The sequence below is a fragment of the Octodon degus genome, unplaced genomic scaffold (genome assembly GCF_000260255.1).
Source record: "Octodon degus isolate 3935 unplaced genomic scaffold, OctDeg1.0 scaffold00304, whole genome shotgun sequence".
Classification (NCBI taxonomy): Eukaryota; Metazoa; Chordata; class Mammalia; order Rodentia; family Octodontidae; genus Octodon; species Octodon degus.
Genome location: NW_004524880.1, coordinates 141,625 through 160,264, shown reverse-complemented (window position 1 = coordinate 160,264; position 18,640 = coordinate 141,625). Strand labels below are relative to the sequence as shown.

General features: G+C 38.3%; 1 protein-coding gene and 1 pseudogene across 1 annotated transcript in view; one reads left to right on the top strand and one right to left on the bottom strand.

The window, feature by feature from the left end:
- Positions 1–907: 907 nt before the first annotated feature.
- On the bottom strand, positions 908–1,383 carry LOC101573321 (annotated as a pseudogene).
- A 13,192-nt stretch (positions 1,384–14,575) lies between these two features.
- The window catches only part of LOC101572934 (vomeronasal type-2 receptor 116-like), a 54,037-nt gene continuing 49,972 nt past the window's right edge, over positions 14,576–18,640 (top strand). The window contains exons 1-4 of the mRNA XM_012513013.1: positions 14,576–14,845; positions 15,227–16,033; positions 16,646–16,870; positions 17,461–17,584. Of these exons, the coding sequence (XP_012368467.1) occupies positions 15,323–16,033; positions 16,646–16,870; positions 17,461–17,584 (1,060 nt within the window). The 5' untranslated portion in view covers positions 14,576–14,845; positions 15,227–15,322. The remainder of the gene's footprint in view (positions 14,846–15,226; positions 16,034–16,645; positions 16,871–17,460; positions 17,585–18,640) is intronic.

The following is an 18,640-nucleotide window of genomic DNA, read 5'->3' as shown; positions in this document are numbered from 1 at the left end:
GAGACTGCATTTTGTTCCTTCTCTTTGTCATTTTGTATAACACTGTCTTCTGACCTTTGGGGTAGAGCTTAGATAGAGTTATTACCTTAGCACCAGGTCCAGATCTACAAAGTTCAGATTCCTCCAGGTGGGTGTTGCTTGGCTCTGGCTAGGGTCTGACTGCTGTGCCATTGGAGTTGAACCCTTTGTGTCACTCTGGGAAGATGTTCTGCTCCTGAATCAGCTTGGTGGGTCTTGCCTCTAGCCTCTTTGCAGGGAATTCTGATGAAGGGTTCCATGCCGGGCCTGTGCTCTCTGTCTATTCAGAATCTGGTGGCCCAGGGTCATCTCACCTCACTCACTGGGCCTGCTCTCTGGGTCTTTTCAGGATCCTATGGCCTAGGAAGTCTCATTCACATGCTGGGCCTGCACTCTCTGGATGGATCTTAATACCAAAATGTTTTAATTCCAAGCATAGATTTGTTGAATAAGTTAATGCTGCTATGAGAAAACAATTTAGGGAGAATATACTCATTGAGTAATTTGATCTCTGACAAAATAAGCAGCTCTGCTTATATGGACAAAAAAGACTGAAAATGCTTTTTTTTTTTTAATGACAACCAAAGTAACACTGGGAGAGGGGGGGCACAGTTAAGGCATGTAAAAAAATTCCACATGGCTTTGGCTTCTCAAAATATTCTTACACTACTTTTTTTTTAAAAGATTTGAAAGCATCTGAAGAACATGCAAATTGTTTGAAATCCCTGCATGGCAAATTCAGACAGTTTGTTGGCATCATTCAGTTGTTTGCCAAGGACAATGCGGAAGCTTCTCCCTGAAGCAGAGACGGTGGTGTGCTGGTGTGCTGGGGAGGTCCTGGCCTTTGCCTATGTCACACCGGATGGCAGCCTGGGGCTCTGTGTGGTGTTCACAAGGCATTGTTATCTGGAAGGGAGGGGACTGTGTAGTTCCCATTGGTTGGGGAACAACTTAGCTATAATTTTCGCAGATACTCTGTGTGTATGGGCTTGTGACAGTGGAAAACTTTGATTGCATCTTCTACTTTGAACCACTCTCTCTTCCTTCCTATATTACCAGAATCTTTCCAATCTTCTAATATTTCAGTGACTGTAAGAACATAAACATATGTTCTGTGCTTTTGGCCTTGGTTCTTAAATATTCCTAGGATCCTGCTGAGTTTTCCTCTGATGCCTGCCTCATGGCTGTGCCACCTGGCTCCTCCTCAGGCTCCATTCCTCCTCCTGGCATGATGCACCCCTCTGGGTACTGCCTACTACTCAACAGCAACACCTTGTCCTGTGGAAGCACAGGCACGCCACTGACTTCTTGAACCCCTCGTGGTCAGTCGTAGGTCTGTGTCTGGTTGACCTTGAACTTCATCATAGAGGCAGGTGGCTGCAGCCACCCTGCCAGGCAGCAGGGCGAGGGTTCTTCGGGGAGGCAGTGCATGAGTGGCGGTGAGGCCTACACGGGTCACTGCAGCCTGTGTGCCCAGAGGAGAGCCCCGCCGCTGTATGGCATCCGCCGCTCTCCATGGATCCCGCCCTGCCTCAGCTCCCAGCCAATGCTGCCTTGGCCAGAGAGCAATGCTCCAGTGCACGTAGGAGACAGTTGCCAGAAACTGCGCCCAGTGGGCAGCGGTGCCACGACGCCATCCTAGTTGTTTTTAAGAGATCCTTTCTTACCTTTTGACTTGCTGCACCAGCCTCTTCAAGATCTGAAACTCTGTCTTCACTTTCACTCAAACTGTTTTGCAGGCCTGTGATTGAGATTTTAAGTTCTGCTGCATCTCCTTGACTCTGCTTCATGCGATCTATTTCTTTCCTGAATTGATCATTCAAGAAATCCATCATTTTTGTAATCTCCTCTCTCTCTCTCTCTCTCTCTCTCTCTCTCTCTCTCTCTCTCTCTCTCAATGTCTTCTTTAGAAGCAGTTATTAATCAGTTATTAATTCTTTTACTGCAGAGTTTTTTTTCAGATTGGGTTTCTTCCATATGTTTCTGTATTTGATTCTTTACTTCAGATGCTATGAATTTACAGATTTCCTTTTTTATTTCAGTAATTAGTTCTGCTCTGAGTTCTCTATACTTTTCTGTTGTTGTGTTTTTACTTCTGATGCTATTAATTCATGCATTTCAGCTGAGCTAGTGTCCTCTGCACTTGTTCTGGGTGGTCTCGAGGCCCGAGATTGCATTTTGCTCCTTGTCTCTATCATTTCATTTAGCACTGACCTCTGACCTTTGGTATAGAGTTTTGGTGCAGTTATATCCTTTTCATCTAATGAAATTCAGGTACTGATATATCAAGTTCTAGTTCATGTAGTTGTGCCTGGCTTGGGTTTGGCTACTGTGCTCCACTCCTTCCTGCTGCTGACCTTGGAGGTGAGCCTGCTGTGCCCCTGTGGCAAGTTGTTCTGCTCCTGGATTAGCTGCGTGGTTTTGACCCTAGTCTCACTGCAGGGACTTCAGCTGCAGAGTTTCACCCCAGGCCTCTATGCCAGGTCTGGGCTGGGTCTGGAGGGGCAGGGGTGGGGCAGGAGAGCACAGAAGCTCTCCCATACACTCGCCGGGCCTGGGCTTTGGCGGGTCTGCAGGGCTCCCAAGAGTGTGGCAGAAGTTCTCACTCACATGACAGCCTTGGGCTGGCTCTGGAGGGGCGCGGGAGGTGCGGAGAACACGGGGAAAGGTCACTGTCACGCGGCAGCCCTGGGGTTGGTCCGGTGGGCACAGCACAGTGCAGAAGCTCTCCCACATACTTGCATGGGCTGGGGTTGGGCGGATATGGAGCCCACTATGCAGATTGTTAAGATTCTTAGGAAACAACAAGCCAGACTCAAGCTGAAATTATCTCAGGAAATTATACAAATAGCAGCAGAAAATAATAAAATTGAGAATACAAAATTTTAAAAATCAAATCAAGAGCTTGTCCTTTGACAAAATAAAACTTTAGCCAGACTTACAAAGAACAACCAACAAAGGACAGCAGTGAAATTTGAAACGAAAAATCACAATAGTCAGTCTAGAAATCCAGAAGATATTACTTCAAAAAATTATATTCAAACAGGTCAGCAAATTTTGAAGAAATGGACCAATTCCTAGATACATATGAACTACCAACACTAAAGCACAAAGACACAAATACGGTTAACAATCCAATAACAAGCAATGACATTGACACAGTAAGTAATAATAATCCATGAACTTAAAAAATCCCCATTTGGAAGGATATGATATCACTAGTATTCCTCAAGATTATCAGGGCTGGGGAGATGGGTCAGAGGAATAAGCACTTTCTGGCAAGTGCAAGGGCCTGAGTTCAATTCCTGGTTCTGAAAAAAAAAAACCCAAAACAAAACAAAAAAAAACCCCACCAAACAAACAAAGAAAGAAAACAGTTGAATCCTTATTTATCCTTATTTGTAGGTGACATAGTATGCCATGTAGAAAATCCAAATAAGTTCACCAAAAAACTCTTGGAATTAATTAACAACTTTAGCAAAGTAGCAGGATAGAAGATGAACATACAAAAATCATTAGCATTTGTGCACACAAACAGAACTGAATAAGAAGAAAATTAAGAAAATAACACAGTGGTGTCTCACTTATCAAGTAAGGGCTCCCTCACAGGTCACTTATCTAGTTACATTCCAGACACCAGAAAATAAAAAAAAATCAGCGAAGTAGTGATGTTATATTCATTTTAGTATATGTATATTTTAAGGCTTCATATTTTATTTATTTATTTATTTTTTATTTTAGGACCAGGTCTACAGGGTCTCACTACATAGATCAGACTCAGTGATCCACCTGTGTTCAACCTCCCAAGATCTGGGATTACAGGTGTGCGCCACCACGCCCAGTCTCAATTGCCACCTGGGGGCAGGGCTGGCACGGTGTGCTGGGGATCTAACCCCAGCCATTGTGTCTGCCCCAGCAGGCACTTTAATCCCCTGAGATATTTGGCCAGCCCTATTTTAAGGCTTTATAAACCATCCCCACACTCTTATAAACCTTTTCGTCACTTTTGAAAACACTTCTAATGTCCTTTCTTAATTAATTTTCTTGAGAAACAAATAGCAATGAGACAGTTTCACAAGTGATTAGTAGGACAGTTTCAGTAATTAATACATTGCAGATTGTTGTCTTCATAGTGGTCATTCATAGTACAAGATGCAGACAGGGTATCCTGTCCAAACACTATTAGTACCAATCTTTCTTCTCACTGAATTAAGAGAAAGTAGCTGCATATCTATACTAACTATTTTGTATATACAGATACAAAACAGTCCTTCATTTGTATCTCCTTTTTTTTTTGTTTAGTTTTGTCAGAGATGGGTATTCCTTTGCCGTTTCAATCTTGTAGGTGCGTGAATTCAGCAAAATAATCCCATATACTCCAGTAGTCCCTAATAGTAGTGGGTTATCCATAGGACTGGCAATGTCAGACAGAGGTTGTTGACTTGAGCCCTTTGCAGCTCAGCATATTAATATGGCTTTACTTTTTATACTTCATTATTATATTTTTCTGCTGGATGGTTAAGAATAAGATAAAGCAAGACCTATATAACAAGAAATGTAACTTTTATATCTGACAAGGTCAGTCAAATCCCCTCAGGATTTACCCTGAAACCCTGTACCACAGTTTGTAGATCTTTTGTCAGTGTCAGCCATGTGGATGAGTCACGGCCATTGCTTTACCAATGTGCTCTCTGTGAAAGCCTGAGAGAATGTTCTCTCTCCATGTGACTCTCCTTAGGCACACTCTACATCATCTATCACTTTCCTCTGTGACCCCATAATGTCCTTCATCAGAAAATTTGGGACATCACTGAAGTTACAGGATGTTACAGTACAGGTTCTCTTATGTCCTGAGTCCTCACTGACCTTGAAAGGCTAGGGTCAAATTTTGGCTGTCCTTGTAGCCCTTCTTTTTCTCTAATTTTTGGTCTTCAAACTTAAGTTGTTAACTCTCTAGAAGAGAAGCTTAATGATATTATTGCCCTATAACATAGGCAGTTGAGCTTAACCTCACTATCTTTCTGAGTATTAAGAGTCTTAGACATAGCATAGCTAATTTTCTTAACCATTTTCTAAACTCATAACCTATGTAATATTAACAGCATACTTACACTGTATGGTACTGCAAATCCCACAATATAGTGAAAAATATGCGATAAATAATTTAGATTAATTTTTTACATCTTAATTTAAATTTATTTTGATTTATTTATTTATTTTTTTCTTGGAACTGGGGATTGAACTCAGATCCTTGAGCTTACCAGGGAAGCGCTTATTCTACTAAGGCATCTCTCCAGCCCATTAAATTTATTTTGAAGTGTAAAAACAAAAGCAGAAATAAATAGAAAAAAAATAGAAACAGGGTAACATATAACATACGTATGGTACAGATTTTTAAAGTACAGATAGCTAATTAACAATGGTTCTTATTTTTATCATCAAATTTATTGCTCAGATTAACAGATATAGTTATGTAATATTGGGGAGATAATTGAATATTATCACTTGCTTTCAATAAATCTAATTTTTCCTTGTCTTTAAAAACATTTTAAAAAGTATAATAAATGATAAAACATTGGAAATTTGTCTACATTTAGAAAACCAAGGTGAGAGGCATGGGTTTTGTATTACACATTTCTGGCTGGGGAGACAGCTCAGTAAAATAAGCGACTGCCTGACAAGCGCTGGGTTCTGAGTTCAATCCCTGACACTGCAAAATGAATAAATAAATGTATTGCACATTTTTGTTCTTGATATATTTGCTCTGATCGCAGATATCAGCATACAGTTAGTCAACTTGAAAATTCTAAACATAACTGATATTTTTAAAAAAATCATGGAAATTATTAGTATAACATCTCAGCTATCCTGTATATATAATTGCATGTTTTCCCCTTTTTTTCCTATCTTTTCTCCTTTCTCACATCTTCATTGTTTAGTCCTTCAGTTCAGTTTCTTTCCATTTTACTCTATTTATTATATGCTTTTCAGGCTTTATATACACTTGCAGGTTCTTACACTAGGGAGACAATAAGATATTTACACATGTGGATCTGATTTATTTCACTTATAAATTACATCCACTTACCTATAAGGGCTTTGAGTTTGTTTTTCTTTATAGCTTAGTAGTACTCCATCATATAAAAATACCACATCTTTTTCATACATTCCTCAGGTGTTGAACATTTTGGTTATTTCCAAGATTTGGCTATCATTAATTGTGCTGCTATAAAACTAGACACACACACATATTACTTTGAAACGATGTTTTCAGATCTTTTGGGAAAATTCCCCAGAAGGGGAATAGCTCGATTGATTGGGATTTCCAGTCCTAGTTTTTTGAGGAATATCCACACTGACTTCCATAATGGTTTCATCAGCCTACATTCCTACCAACAGTGGCTATGGCTTCTTTTTTCCCTGGAGCCTCTCCAAAATTTGATGTTAGCTTTTCTTTCTGGGGTGAGATTTCTTGATTTTAGCTATTCTTTCTGGGGTGAGATGGTATATCAATGTTGTTTTAATTTGCATTTCATGGATGGCTAGTGATGTAGAGTATTTTTTCATATATTTATTTGCTTCTTTAATTTTGTCCTCCGAGAAGTGTATGCTCATCTTGGATACCCATTTCTGGACTGGGTCTTTAAATTTTGGGGCCCTGGTGTTTTTCAGTTCTTTATAAATTCTAGAGAGCAGACCTTTGTCTGAGTACTTATTAGTCAAAATTTTTTCCAAATTTGTGGGTTGTCTTTTCACTTTGTTGGTAATTCCTTTTGAAGTGCAAAAACTCAATAAGAGGAAGTCTCAGTTGTTCTTTCTTTCAAGTGTTACACCTGCAGTCTGATTTTTGTTCATGGACCATTTGCATACCCATATGTCTTCAAGATTTTCACCTACTTTCTCTTCCAGAAGATTTAGTGTTTCTGTTTTAATGTTTAGATCTTTCATCCATTTTGACCTTAGTTTAGTGCATGGTGGTAGACCTGTGTCAAGTTTTAGTTTTTGGCATGTAGAGAGCCATTCTTTCCAGAACCATTTGTTGAAGAGGCTATTTTTCTTCCAGTAAGAATGTTTTACCATTTTTCAAAGATAACATGGCTAAGTCTGTTTGTAGTTGCTTGTGGAACTTCTAATCTATTCCATTGATCCTCAGGTCTATTTTGTTGCCAATACCATTTTGATTTTATCACAGTAGCTTTGTAGTAAAATTTCCAGTCAGAAATTGTAATGCCTGTGTCTTGCCTTTGTTGCCCATGATTGCCTTTGCTATTCTAGGTCTTTTGTGGTTCCAAATGAATTTTAAGTGTGTTTGTTATCTGTGTAGAGGAATGCTATTGGCTTTTGAGTATTGATTTTGTATCCTGCTATGCTACTGCATTTGTGTATTAATTCTAGTAACTTCTTGGTGGAGTTTTTTGGGTCTTCCAATAAAGCATCATGTCTCTTCAAATAATGATAGTTTGACTTCTTCTTTACCTATTCTTATTCCTTTTATTTCTTTCTCTTGTCTAACGGCTCTAGCTAATGATTCCAGAACTATATTGAATAGGAGTGGTGATAGAGGACATCTTTGTCTTGTACCAGCTCTGAGAGTAAAAGATTTCAGTTTTTCCTCATTTAGAGTTTCGTTGGCCATTGGGTTGTCATAGACGGTGTCTATCAGATTAAAGTAGAAGTCATCTATTCCAATTTTTTGTAGGACTTTGTTGTTTTAAAAAAATTTTATATTTTTACTATTTAAAAAAATAATTTTATTGAGAAAGAAGTAGCAATGAGATAGTTTCAAAACAGGTTAGTAGTACACTTGCAATACTTCATACATTGCATAGTGTTCTTTTGTAGTAGTTACTCATAGTAAAAGATGCACACATGGTATCTTGTTTAGACACTATTAGTTCAAAACTTCCTTCTCATTGAACTAAGAGAAAGTAGCTGTATATCTATGCTGTTTTGTACATATATATATATATATATATTCACTACAAAAGAGTCCTTCATTTATATTCCCCTTTTTGTTTACTTTTGTCAGAGATGTGTATTCCATTGCCATTCATATACTGTGGGTGCATCTGTAGGACTTTGAACATGATTGAGTGCTGGCCTTTGTCTAAAGCCTTCCCTGAATCAATTGAGATGATCGTGTGGATTTTGGATTTGGCTCTATTGATCTAGTGTATTGCATTTATAGATTTGTGTATATTGAATCAACCTTGCATCCCTGGGATGAATCCTACCTGTCATGATGTATTATCTTCTAGATGATTTGTGTGAGTTCACATGTATAAATTTGCTTCAGAACTGCTTTCATTGTATCCCATCAATTCCAATAATTCAAGCTTGAATTTTCATTGAATTGTCGATAGTTTTTAATTTCTTGTTTAATTTCATGTGCTACCCATTAGTTACTGAGTAGAGTGTTGTTTATTTTCCATGTATTCGTGGTATTTTTCTGGTTTCTTTTGTCATTTATTTCCAGTTTCATTGATCTATGGTCTGATAAAGTGCATGGGATAATTTCTGTTTTCTTTCAAGTACTTTTTTTTTTTTTGGTGGAACTGGTGTTTGAACTCAGGCCCTTGAACTTGCCAGGGAAGTCCTTATTCTAATGTGCCATCTCTCTGGACCTCTTGCATATACTTAAGCATTACCTATGAAGTAGTACGTGATCTATTTTAGAGAATGTCCTATGTGCAGCTGAAAAAAATGTGTATTCAGCTATGGTTGGTTGGAACACTCTGTATATGTCCACTAAGTCCATGTGTTCCAAGCTCTGGTTCAGTTCTTTTACTTCTTTGGTAATTGTTTGTCTATTTGACCTATCTTTTCGGGATAGGGGGGTGTTAATGTCTCCTGTGAAGACTGTGGTATTGGATATTAGATTTTTCATGCCTACACATGTATAAGCGCTATGTCTTCCTCTTGGATTTTTCTCCTCACCAGTATGTAGTGGCCTTTTAAAAATTTCATTTGATCATTCTTGGTATGAATTTGAGACTGTTTGTGAAAAGGATTGATACCTCTGCTTTTTTCTCAGGTGCTGGGGTGTGTAGTATTGTTTCTGTCCTTTGACGTTCAGCCTATAAATTTCTTTATGAGTTAAGTGTGTTCCTTGTATACAGCAGATTGATGAATTTTGCTTCCTAATGCACTGTGCCAGTTTATTTCTTTTAATTGGTGAATTGAGCCTATTTACATTGATAGTTATAATTGAGATGTATTGACTTATGATTGACATGTTATTTACCTACTGTTGCTTATCCCTTTTACTCCTGTTTAATTGCTTGCCCTATTTTTTGGTTTCTTTCTGTCCTCTTTTGTGGAGTGCTGGTCATTTTGGTCCCTCTCTAAAATATCTTTGGATAGTCTGTGTAGGGTTCATTTTGTCATCATGGAATTCTTTATTTGTTGTTTGTCATGGAAGTATTTTGCTTGTCAATGATACTTGAAACAGAGTGCAGGGTATAGTAGTCTGGGCTGGATTTTTTTTTCATAGAGCACTTGAAGTACTCTGCTCCATGCTCTTCTTCACTTCATGGTGTGTGAAGAGAAGTCTGCAGTTATTCTGATGGGTTTTTATTTAAATGTGATTTTTTTTTCCTCTAGCGGCTTTTCGTATATTGTTCCTGTGCTGTATTTCTGGGATCTTGGCTATTATATGTCTGGGTGTGTTTTTAATTGGATTTATGTCGTTTGGAGTTCTGTATGCTTTGGTTACCTGAATGTCAGATTGTTTCCTCATATTTGGGAAGTTTTCTGCTATTACTTCTACTCATATTCTTTTTATATAATTTGTATTGACTCCTTTCTCATTCATGCCTGTTAGTCTCATGTTGTTCATCATCTTTGCATCATTTTGCAGATGATAAATTATTTTTTCTTGCATCTTAGTTGTTTTTAGGCGATCTTTTCTCACCATTTCAGTAGCTGTGATAGTGTCTTCAAGATCTGGAACTCTGTCTTCCCTTTCATCCAAACAGTTTTTCCAGCTTGTGATTGAGATTTTAGGTTCCTCTGTATCTCCTTGACTCTGCTTCATGTGATCTATTTGTTTTGTATATTGCTCATTGAAGGCTTCTATTGCTTTTCTATATTCCTCTAATTTTTATCAGTGTCCACTTTAGAAGCAGTTATTAATTCTTTCATTATAGTTATCCTTTCTTTTCTTCTCAGAGATTATTTCTGTTCTGATTTCCTCTGTCTGTTTTTGCAGTTGATTGTTTAGTACAGATGCTATTAATTGAGATTTCTTTTATTATTTTAGAGGTTATTTCTGATCTGATTTCCTCTATGCCTTTATGCAGTTATTTCTTTACTTCAGACTGTATTAGTTCAGACATTTCAGCTGTGTGATCCCCAATTTCTTCTGTGCTAGTGTCTTCTGCATTTGTTCTGGGTAGATTCAGAGCCTGAGATTGCAATTTGGTCCTTCTCTTTGTTATTTTATGTAGCACTGTCCTCTGACCTTTGGTGCAGAGCTTTGGTGCAGTTATAACAGTAGCACCTACTGAAATTCGTACTTCAGAGATTATATAGTTAATCCAGTTTTAGACTTGTATTTACAGAACTACAATTAAGAACATTAATAATGGATAGTGATATTTAGCATATGAAAAACTTTTGTAAGTAATGTGTTTGTATTTGAGACAGTAAGAGCAAATGTTATGTCTGTGCAGCTAAGAAGATATTAAATTGGGAATTTGCATTTAAGTTAGATCCCTAAATTCTGTCTAACTCCTTCCCATTGATGTAGCTGGTGTCTTCCAGGCAGACTCGCTCACCTGGTTACCTGTTTACCCCTTTGTTGATCAAGAGTAAAAAAGAGAGGACACTCATTGATCTGGGCCCAGCAAAGTGTCTCAGCTTACTGGGTCTGGATGTACCAACTTTGAACTTGTCCAGGGGTGCATGGCTTTGGTTTGGCTGCTGTGCTCAGCTTCTTCCTGCTGCAGCACATAGAGGTGAACCCACTGTGCCACTCTGGCAAGATGTGCAGCTCCTGAATTAGCTGGGTGGGTCTGGCTTATAGCCTCTGTGCAGGGAATTCTGCTGCAAGGTTCCATAGGACGTCTGGCACAGGGCATGGGGTCTGGCTGGGGAGCAGTGTTGGGCATGGTTAGCAGGTGGATGGATCTACACACACACACACACACACACACACACACACACTGGGTCTGGAATTTGGCTGGGGAGGGGTCTTGGGTGCTATGAGAAGGCAGAGGGTCCCATACTCATGGTGGGCCTGGAGTCTGGCTGCTTTTAGCATTTTATATTCCCTTTAGGCAATAAAAAGCAAAAAAGAAATTTTGTGGCTTTACCTCTTGTATTTGTATTTCTAATAATTAAAGTGAAAATAATAATTGTTTTTTACCTTAATCTCACACATCAGGAATTCACTTATTCCTCGTACAGAAGCACTGATAAGCCAATATTGGTATGTACACACTAAATAAAATCCAAACACACATTTACCTCCATATGGGGTGAACATTATATTGAATTTCACACATACAAATTGGCATGTTTCCACCATTAGAGATTCATGAATAAGATCTTCCCTCTTTTATTATTTATTTGTTTGTATTTTATTTTTTCAAAACCAATTAGTAGGACAGCTTCAATAATTAATACATTCCATATTACTGTCTTAGTGGTTTTATATTGTATAAGGTGCAGACATGATATCGTGTCCACAAATAGTATTAGAACAAATCTTTCTAGTCATTTTTTTTTTATTTTTTTTCAAAGTTTTATTGACAAAGAGATAGCAATGAGACAGTTTCAAATCAAATCGGAAGGACAGTTTCAACAAATAATACACTGCATTTATTCTTCTTAGTGGTTAATTGCTGTACAAATCTTTCTAGTCATTGAATTAAGAGAATGTAGCTGTATATCTACCCTATTTTGAATATACAGATACAAAATGATTGTTTATTTGTATCCCCTTTTTTGTTTAGTTTTGTCAGAGAAGGGTATTCCATTGTCATTCAAACATTATAGGTGTATGAATTCAGCAAAATATTCCAATATAGTCCAGTAGTTCATAAGAGTAGTGGGTTTTCCATAAGACTGGCAATGTCAGAAGTTGTTGACTTGAGTCTTTTACAGCTCAGCATATTAATATGGCTTTAATTTCATACTTCGTTTTTATACTTTTCTGCTGGATGGTTAAGCAAAACCTATAAAACAAAAAATGTAGCTTTTTTATCTGATATCTTCCCTGTTTTAGCAACTTGTCTGATGTTAAGTGCTGTGAGGTCTACTGTGTGATTCTCATTGTCAGCATCTTGTGTGGTGGAAAATATAGAAATTATTTCTAACTTTGCTCCTGTGTTTGAAAGTGAGGTGGTAGTGGCATACCCTATGAAGCCCGGAGTGCCAGGTTTCTGTGAGCACAGAAAAGAGCCATCACATGATATTGTCCAGTGGAATGTGCCTGGGGGCGAGAGATGAATAGAGAACAAAGAAGGTCACAATTGAGACTTCAGAAATGTAATGGATTTCTATACTGCTCTTTAGTTCCTAATTTAGAATGGTGGATTTAGAGTAATTAGTGGTTCAATGGGCAATGGAGAGCCTGTGTGGTTGGGGGATTTTTAGCACAGGTGACTGACACAGATAAGTGTAGATAATGCAGGGAAGGCTCCATGTGCGCAATGTAAGCTGTGGGTGTGTGGCTGGTAGTTTGGAACCTGGTCTATGTGAGGCATGGGGCTTGCATGTCCTCTATGAAGCACAGGTGTTTCTAGACCATTTGAAATACACCTTACAATGACATCTCTACTGCCATCCATGTGTTTCATTTCAAATGACATCATACAATGAACCTCTTGAGATAGGCTTAGCCCAAAATATGTTCAAGAGTTTTAGGCTCCTGGGTACTTATTAAAATCAGATGTGGATGAAGTAATTCAGCCAGGAGTTTGAGAAGGCAATCTTCAAACACTTTTCAAGTTTTGTTTTTCATCTGAACACCAGGAAACAGATGCAGAGCTTCAGGGGGAAATGGCAGAGAATTACTCCAGGGATTGGAGGAGCTTTACCTGAGAGAACTGAAAATCATGAAGGCACCGACCCTGATCCAAACTGTAAAGCTCACGTGCACACACAAGTTTGCAACACCACTTGAACTGAACTGGCTGACCCTGCAAGGTTCCTATTAATTCTTCCATCATTCTCCCTAGACTGAGAAGATGCTGTCTTGGAGTCAATTCCTCCTTCTTCTGCAACTTCCTCTCCTAATGTGCAGTCTAGATAGTGACAACTGTCTTTTCAGAAGCAGTACCAGTGTGCACAAAGATGGCGATGTGATCATTGGGGGTTTCTTCTCCCTTTATGTCTATTTTTACTTTCCTGATGTCACTGATATAAAACCTAATAAGGATGTAATTATCCTGCAGTAAGTAATCTTTAGAGTTATTCAATTTTTGCTTGATGATCAGGATTGATTATATGTGGTGGGGTCTGCAATTGGACAGATCAACACTTTCTGTGGGTCATTCCTATCCTTCTCAATCATCATTTCACAGAACTCTTCATAATTTATGTTGTCTTTTTCTGTTCTCATTTTCATGATTTGAATTTGGTGAAGCATTTGACTTTCTTTCATGCTTTAGCCTTGCTTTTTGAAAATTGCAATCACAAGATGACAAAGCCTTTCACTTTATTCTGTTCCACCATTCACCTGAGTGTATCTCATCTGCCTCTGCATGACAGCAAAGGATATCCAGTCGAAACTCACTCGAAAGCACTGCCTTATTGGAAACCTATGAGACCAATGTATGGTACCCCAATCAAAAAGGTCAGGGTCTCATAACATATCCCTTGTGATGCCCAAAATTACTAATATGTCCGCTATTATTCATGCTCCTCTCGTTTGAACAGTTTCTTATTGTAGATAATCTTTACTGATGTTTAAGTGATCTGTATAGCATGCTTTCCTGCCAGAAAAACCTCATGACCTCTGGGACTGTGAACAGGGCCAGGAATAAGGGATCAAGATCCATGAAATTTTGTTCTATCTGGTCCTTCTAAACATTCTGTTTTCAAATATTAAAACTAATGTGTTGCTTATACTAGCTCCCTAAGAAAAGTAATATATGCATATTACAGTGTGTTACAGTATTCTAATGACTTGTAGATTTCATCTTCACTTAGAGCCACATTAATTCATATTGCCATATAAAATGACACCAGAAGTACACATCTAAGACAATATTTCAATATATTTGGTATGTTTTTAGGCTAAGAAATTAAGAAAGTATTTCTATCCTGATTGATGAGTGGTAGACATGTCAATATGTTCTCAGATGAGAGAAGGATCAAACAAGCTAAACTGTTTCATTGTAAGCACATTGAACTCCTTGTAAGAAATTGACTTTCATAGTCCTCCTATTAATTACCTCACTAAATAGACGTTCTAATAATTAGGAGATGACAAAATGGGAGGAATGAAGCATTTAATTAATAATTTCTCCTGTAGTTGATTAGAATGTAGCCATTGACATCTGTCTCTAAGGATCTCTATGCTCTGTGCAGGCTCATGCCCAACAACTACCAGAATTTCCTTGCCTTTGTTTTTGCCGTTGAAGAGATCAACAGGAATCCTCATCTTTTACCCAACATATCCCTGGGATATGAGTTCCACAATTTATTTTACAGCTCCTGGAGGCTTCTGGAGAGTTTCTTCATTTTGCACACAGGACAGCATGAAGTCCCTAACTACACTTGCAGGACATGGAGCAAGTCAGTGGCATTGCTCACAGGAATATCCTGGGCAAATATTGGCAAAACTGCAGCATTGCTAGAGCTCTATAACTTTCCACAGGTAAGAGTTGGTGTGATAGAGAGGGTAAAAATCACGTCACATTTGTCAACATTTTCACATTCCTTCTATTGGAAAAAAGCCTGGGTTTCTACATCTGTAAAGTTTAATAATATAGATGTATTACACACATATTAATGAATCACAAAAGGTTTATTGGCTTGAATTAGAGAGGAAAGAAAGAGGGAAGGAGAGAAGTTTCCTTGAGCTCAGCTTCTAGACACTTGTTTCCAAAAATCTTGGCTGTTATAGAATAAGATATATAGAAGGAGGGAAGGGGCATTCCCATCAACTATTTCCACATTTTGCTTAATCCTATTCAGGTCTAAGCTTGGGCTTGATGTCAACCCTCTTTACATAACTTCAAATGTTGTTTCCCTTTAGCTCAGCTTTGGCTCCTTTGATCACATATTCAATGACAGACACCAGTTTCCTTCTCTGTATCAAGTGGCCCCCAAGGACACGTCTCTGGCCAAGGGCATGGTCTACTTGATGCTTCATTTCAGCTGGACCTGGGTAGGACTGGTCATTACTGAAGGTCAGAAAGGCCTGCAGTTTCTCTCAGATATGAGAACAGAGATGGATAAGAATGGAGTCTGCATGGCATTTGTGGAAATGATCTCAAATTTTCTTGCATTGTTTACATCAACGACACAGAAGCTAAATTTCTTAACCAGAGAATTAGCACCTGTAAATGTAGTTGTCATATACTATGACACAGAAAGTGTAAGTGATGTAAACTATCAGATAGGGCAGTATTTAGTGACATGGAAAGTCTGGGTCACAAACTCACACTGGCATGCTGACATGTCCGGGAGAAATTTCATATTTGATGCATTCCATGGGACTCTCATTTTTTCACATCATCGTGAGGCGACTCCACATTTTAAAACTTTTATCCACACAGCTAACCCCTCCAAATACCCAGAAGACACGTTCCTCACTCTGTATTGGTTCCAGAATTTTCATTGCTCGATATCTGATTCTGATTGTACATTGAGGAGCTGTTTGCCTAATGCTTCCCTCGCATGGCTGCCTGTGAATCATTTTGATGGGGCCATGAGTGATGCGAGTTACAACATATACAATGCGGTGTATGCTGTGGCCCACGCCCTCCATGAGATGCTCCTTCAGCAAGTTGTTATGAATCAAGTGGAAAATGGGGACAAATTGGTCTTTTCCCCCTGGCAGGTAAAATATTGCCATTAGATGACAACGTCTGTTATCAAGATCTTTTGAAAGAGGTTTAGATCTCAGTTCAGATGTCCTTCTTCTGAAATACAGAAAATTCCATATTAATTCCATTCACAATGTAGATTGTAATGTAAAAATCTTTTCTTTGGTTCCAAATGACATTACATTTGATTTTTTAAAAAATTACACTGTTCACAGATGTTTCTTATAAAACTATATACTTCCTTACTTACCTGAATGATACTATACACGATATTTCATATTTTATATCAAATATTATGTTTACTTATACAAACACTTTTCTCCCAATAAACTAAATTTTTCAGGCGGATGTGTGGAAATGAGAAATTGTGTGAGTTAGGAAATTTTAATATTTATATACAATCTATTTACGTTGTGTTGATTGGACTTTTTTTCTCTGGTAATGCATTTTGGAACATTATGTTATTTTATTCCTCCTATTGATTTCATTTTTTCTACCTTACTGAATGTTTGTACAAAGTAGCAGTATGAATCAGAGAGTAATGACAATTTGGAGTTGTCTTGCATTGATGTTTGTTGTCTTAGCAGTGGAACCCACTTCATCAGAGGATGTTGTTTCTCTTTCAGCTGCACCCCTTTCTTAAGAAAATGCAGTTTAAAAATCCTGTTGGAGATCAAGTGAATTTAGATAAAGAAAGTAATGTGGAGGCAACATATGATATTCTCAACTTCTGGAATTTCCCAGAAAGTCTTAGACTTAGAGTGAAAGTTGGAGAGTTTTCCCCTCATGGCTCATATGCCCAATTGTCCATATCAGAGGATAAGATAGAGTGGGCCACAGGAATTGCAGAGGTAAGTTGTATGTAATTCATTTTACTAAACATATTTAGCCAAAAATCTTTCTATGTATTTTGTGCCACGCATTGATTAGGAAATGACCACTCATGGAAATTTAGCAATTTGCATTCCAGTACAATGAATAATGTTTTTATTTTTCCACTCTATGATTAATGGAAAAGAAAATCGTTTACATGATCACATTTTAAAATGGTTACCTCTTTCACATTATTAAATATGACATAGAAGCAATATCTGAGTTTAAATACTAATGAAAACTAAGTTTACTGCCTGAGGTAAGAATGAGTCAGTAAAAGCATATGATGTTGGGCTGGCCAGACAGCTTAGTGGATTAAAGCACCTGCTGAAGCATACACAGGGATCAGGGTTTGATCCCTGGTGTGCTGTGCCAGCCCGCCCCTGGGGCGCGCTGAGACAGCAATTGAAATTGGGAGTAATGGCGCGTGCCCGTAATCCCAGCGTTTGGGAGGCTGGAAAAAGGAACATCACTGCTAGTCCAATCTGCATAGTGAGACCCTGTAGACCCTGTATTGAATACATAAAAAAGCAAATGATGTTTCTCACACAGTGCTGACTTCCCTCAGATACCCCGTTCTGTATGCAGTGAGAGTTGTCTTCCTGGATTTAGGAAAACCCCTCAGGAGGGAAAGCCTGCCTGTTGTTTTGATTGCACCCCTTGCCCCGATAATGAAATTGCCAACAACACAGGTAAAAACATTCCTTATTCACCAAGTCTCCATCTGTGATTTGTAGCTCCTATCCATCCACGAATGTACAAAAACATTAAGGAAACACTAAATGCAAAGTTCTTCCTGCAGTTAGCAATTTCGTTTTATACTTTATATGCTTGTCCCTGGGGAGATAAATCTCTTGGTTCCATAAATGACATTCTTTACTCAATTTTTATTTGTTTTGCACTTTAGTGACATGGAATAAAATTCATGGATGATCTGACACTGAACTACGTCCCTAGACATTTTAACTTTAGCTTAATTTGGCAATAGGATTTTACTGATTTGTTCACACTAGCATTAAGCAGTGTGATCGTCCTGCTTCTGCTTCCTGAAAAGTAAGGGATATAGTCATGTGCCGCCATGCCTGTATTCTTTCATTTGTTTTTCTACATCTCTACAAGAATTGTATTCTCAACTGTGTGTTATGTCCCATATCTCTAATTTCTGAACTCTAGGAGGCTGAGGTAGGATGATCCCACCTTTGAAAACCAGCTTTTGTGTGGCTCCTGAGCAACATAAGGAACCTTAACTGAAAAGTAAAATTCAAAGAGTTGTGTATGAAGCTTTGTATGAAGGCCCTGAACTCAGTACAGAATAACACACGTGCATGCACACACGCACACAGCATATTCTGAAGGAAATTACTTCACCTTATGAAATAGTTTCAAAGTTTTATCTCTCTCATGAAATTCAATAAGGTGTTTAACATCAACTGTTTATGTTCTTTGACTTTACCTTAGGTCATATTTATTTATTTATTTTTTGTACTTTTTATGGAAGGGCCTACAAGGTGTTCAGGGTCTCACTACTAGATCAGACTCGTAGTCATCTGCCTGTTTACAGCCTCCCAAGAACTGAGATTACAGGCACCCACTGCTATTCCCTGTCTCAGTGTGCCCCAGGGGTGGGGCTGGCACAACAGGCCCGGGATAGATCTTAAATCCTAAGTTTCTCATTTTCTTCAAATGAAATAGCATGTGTTTGGCACAGAGAAGACCCACAGGGTGGTTGTATTTGGTTAAGAAATATA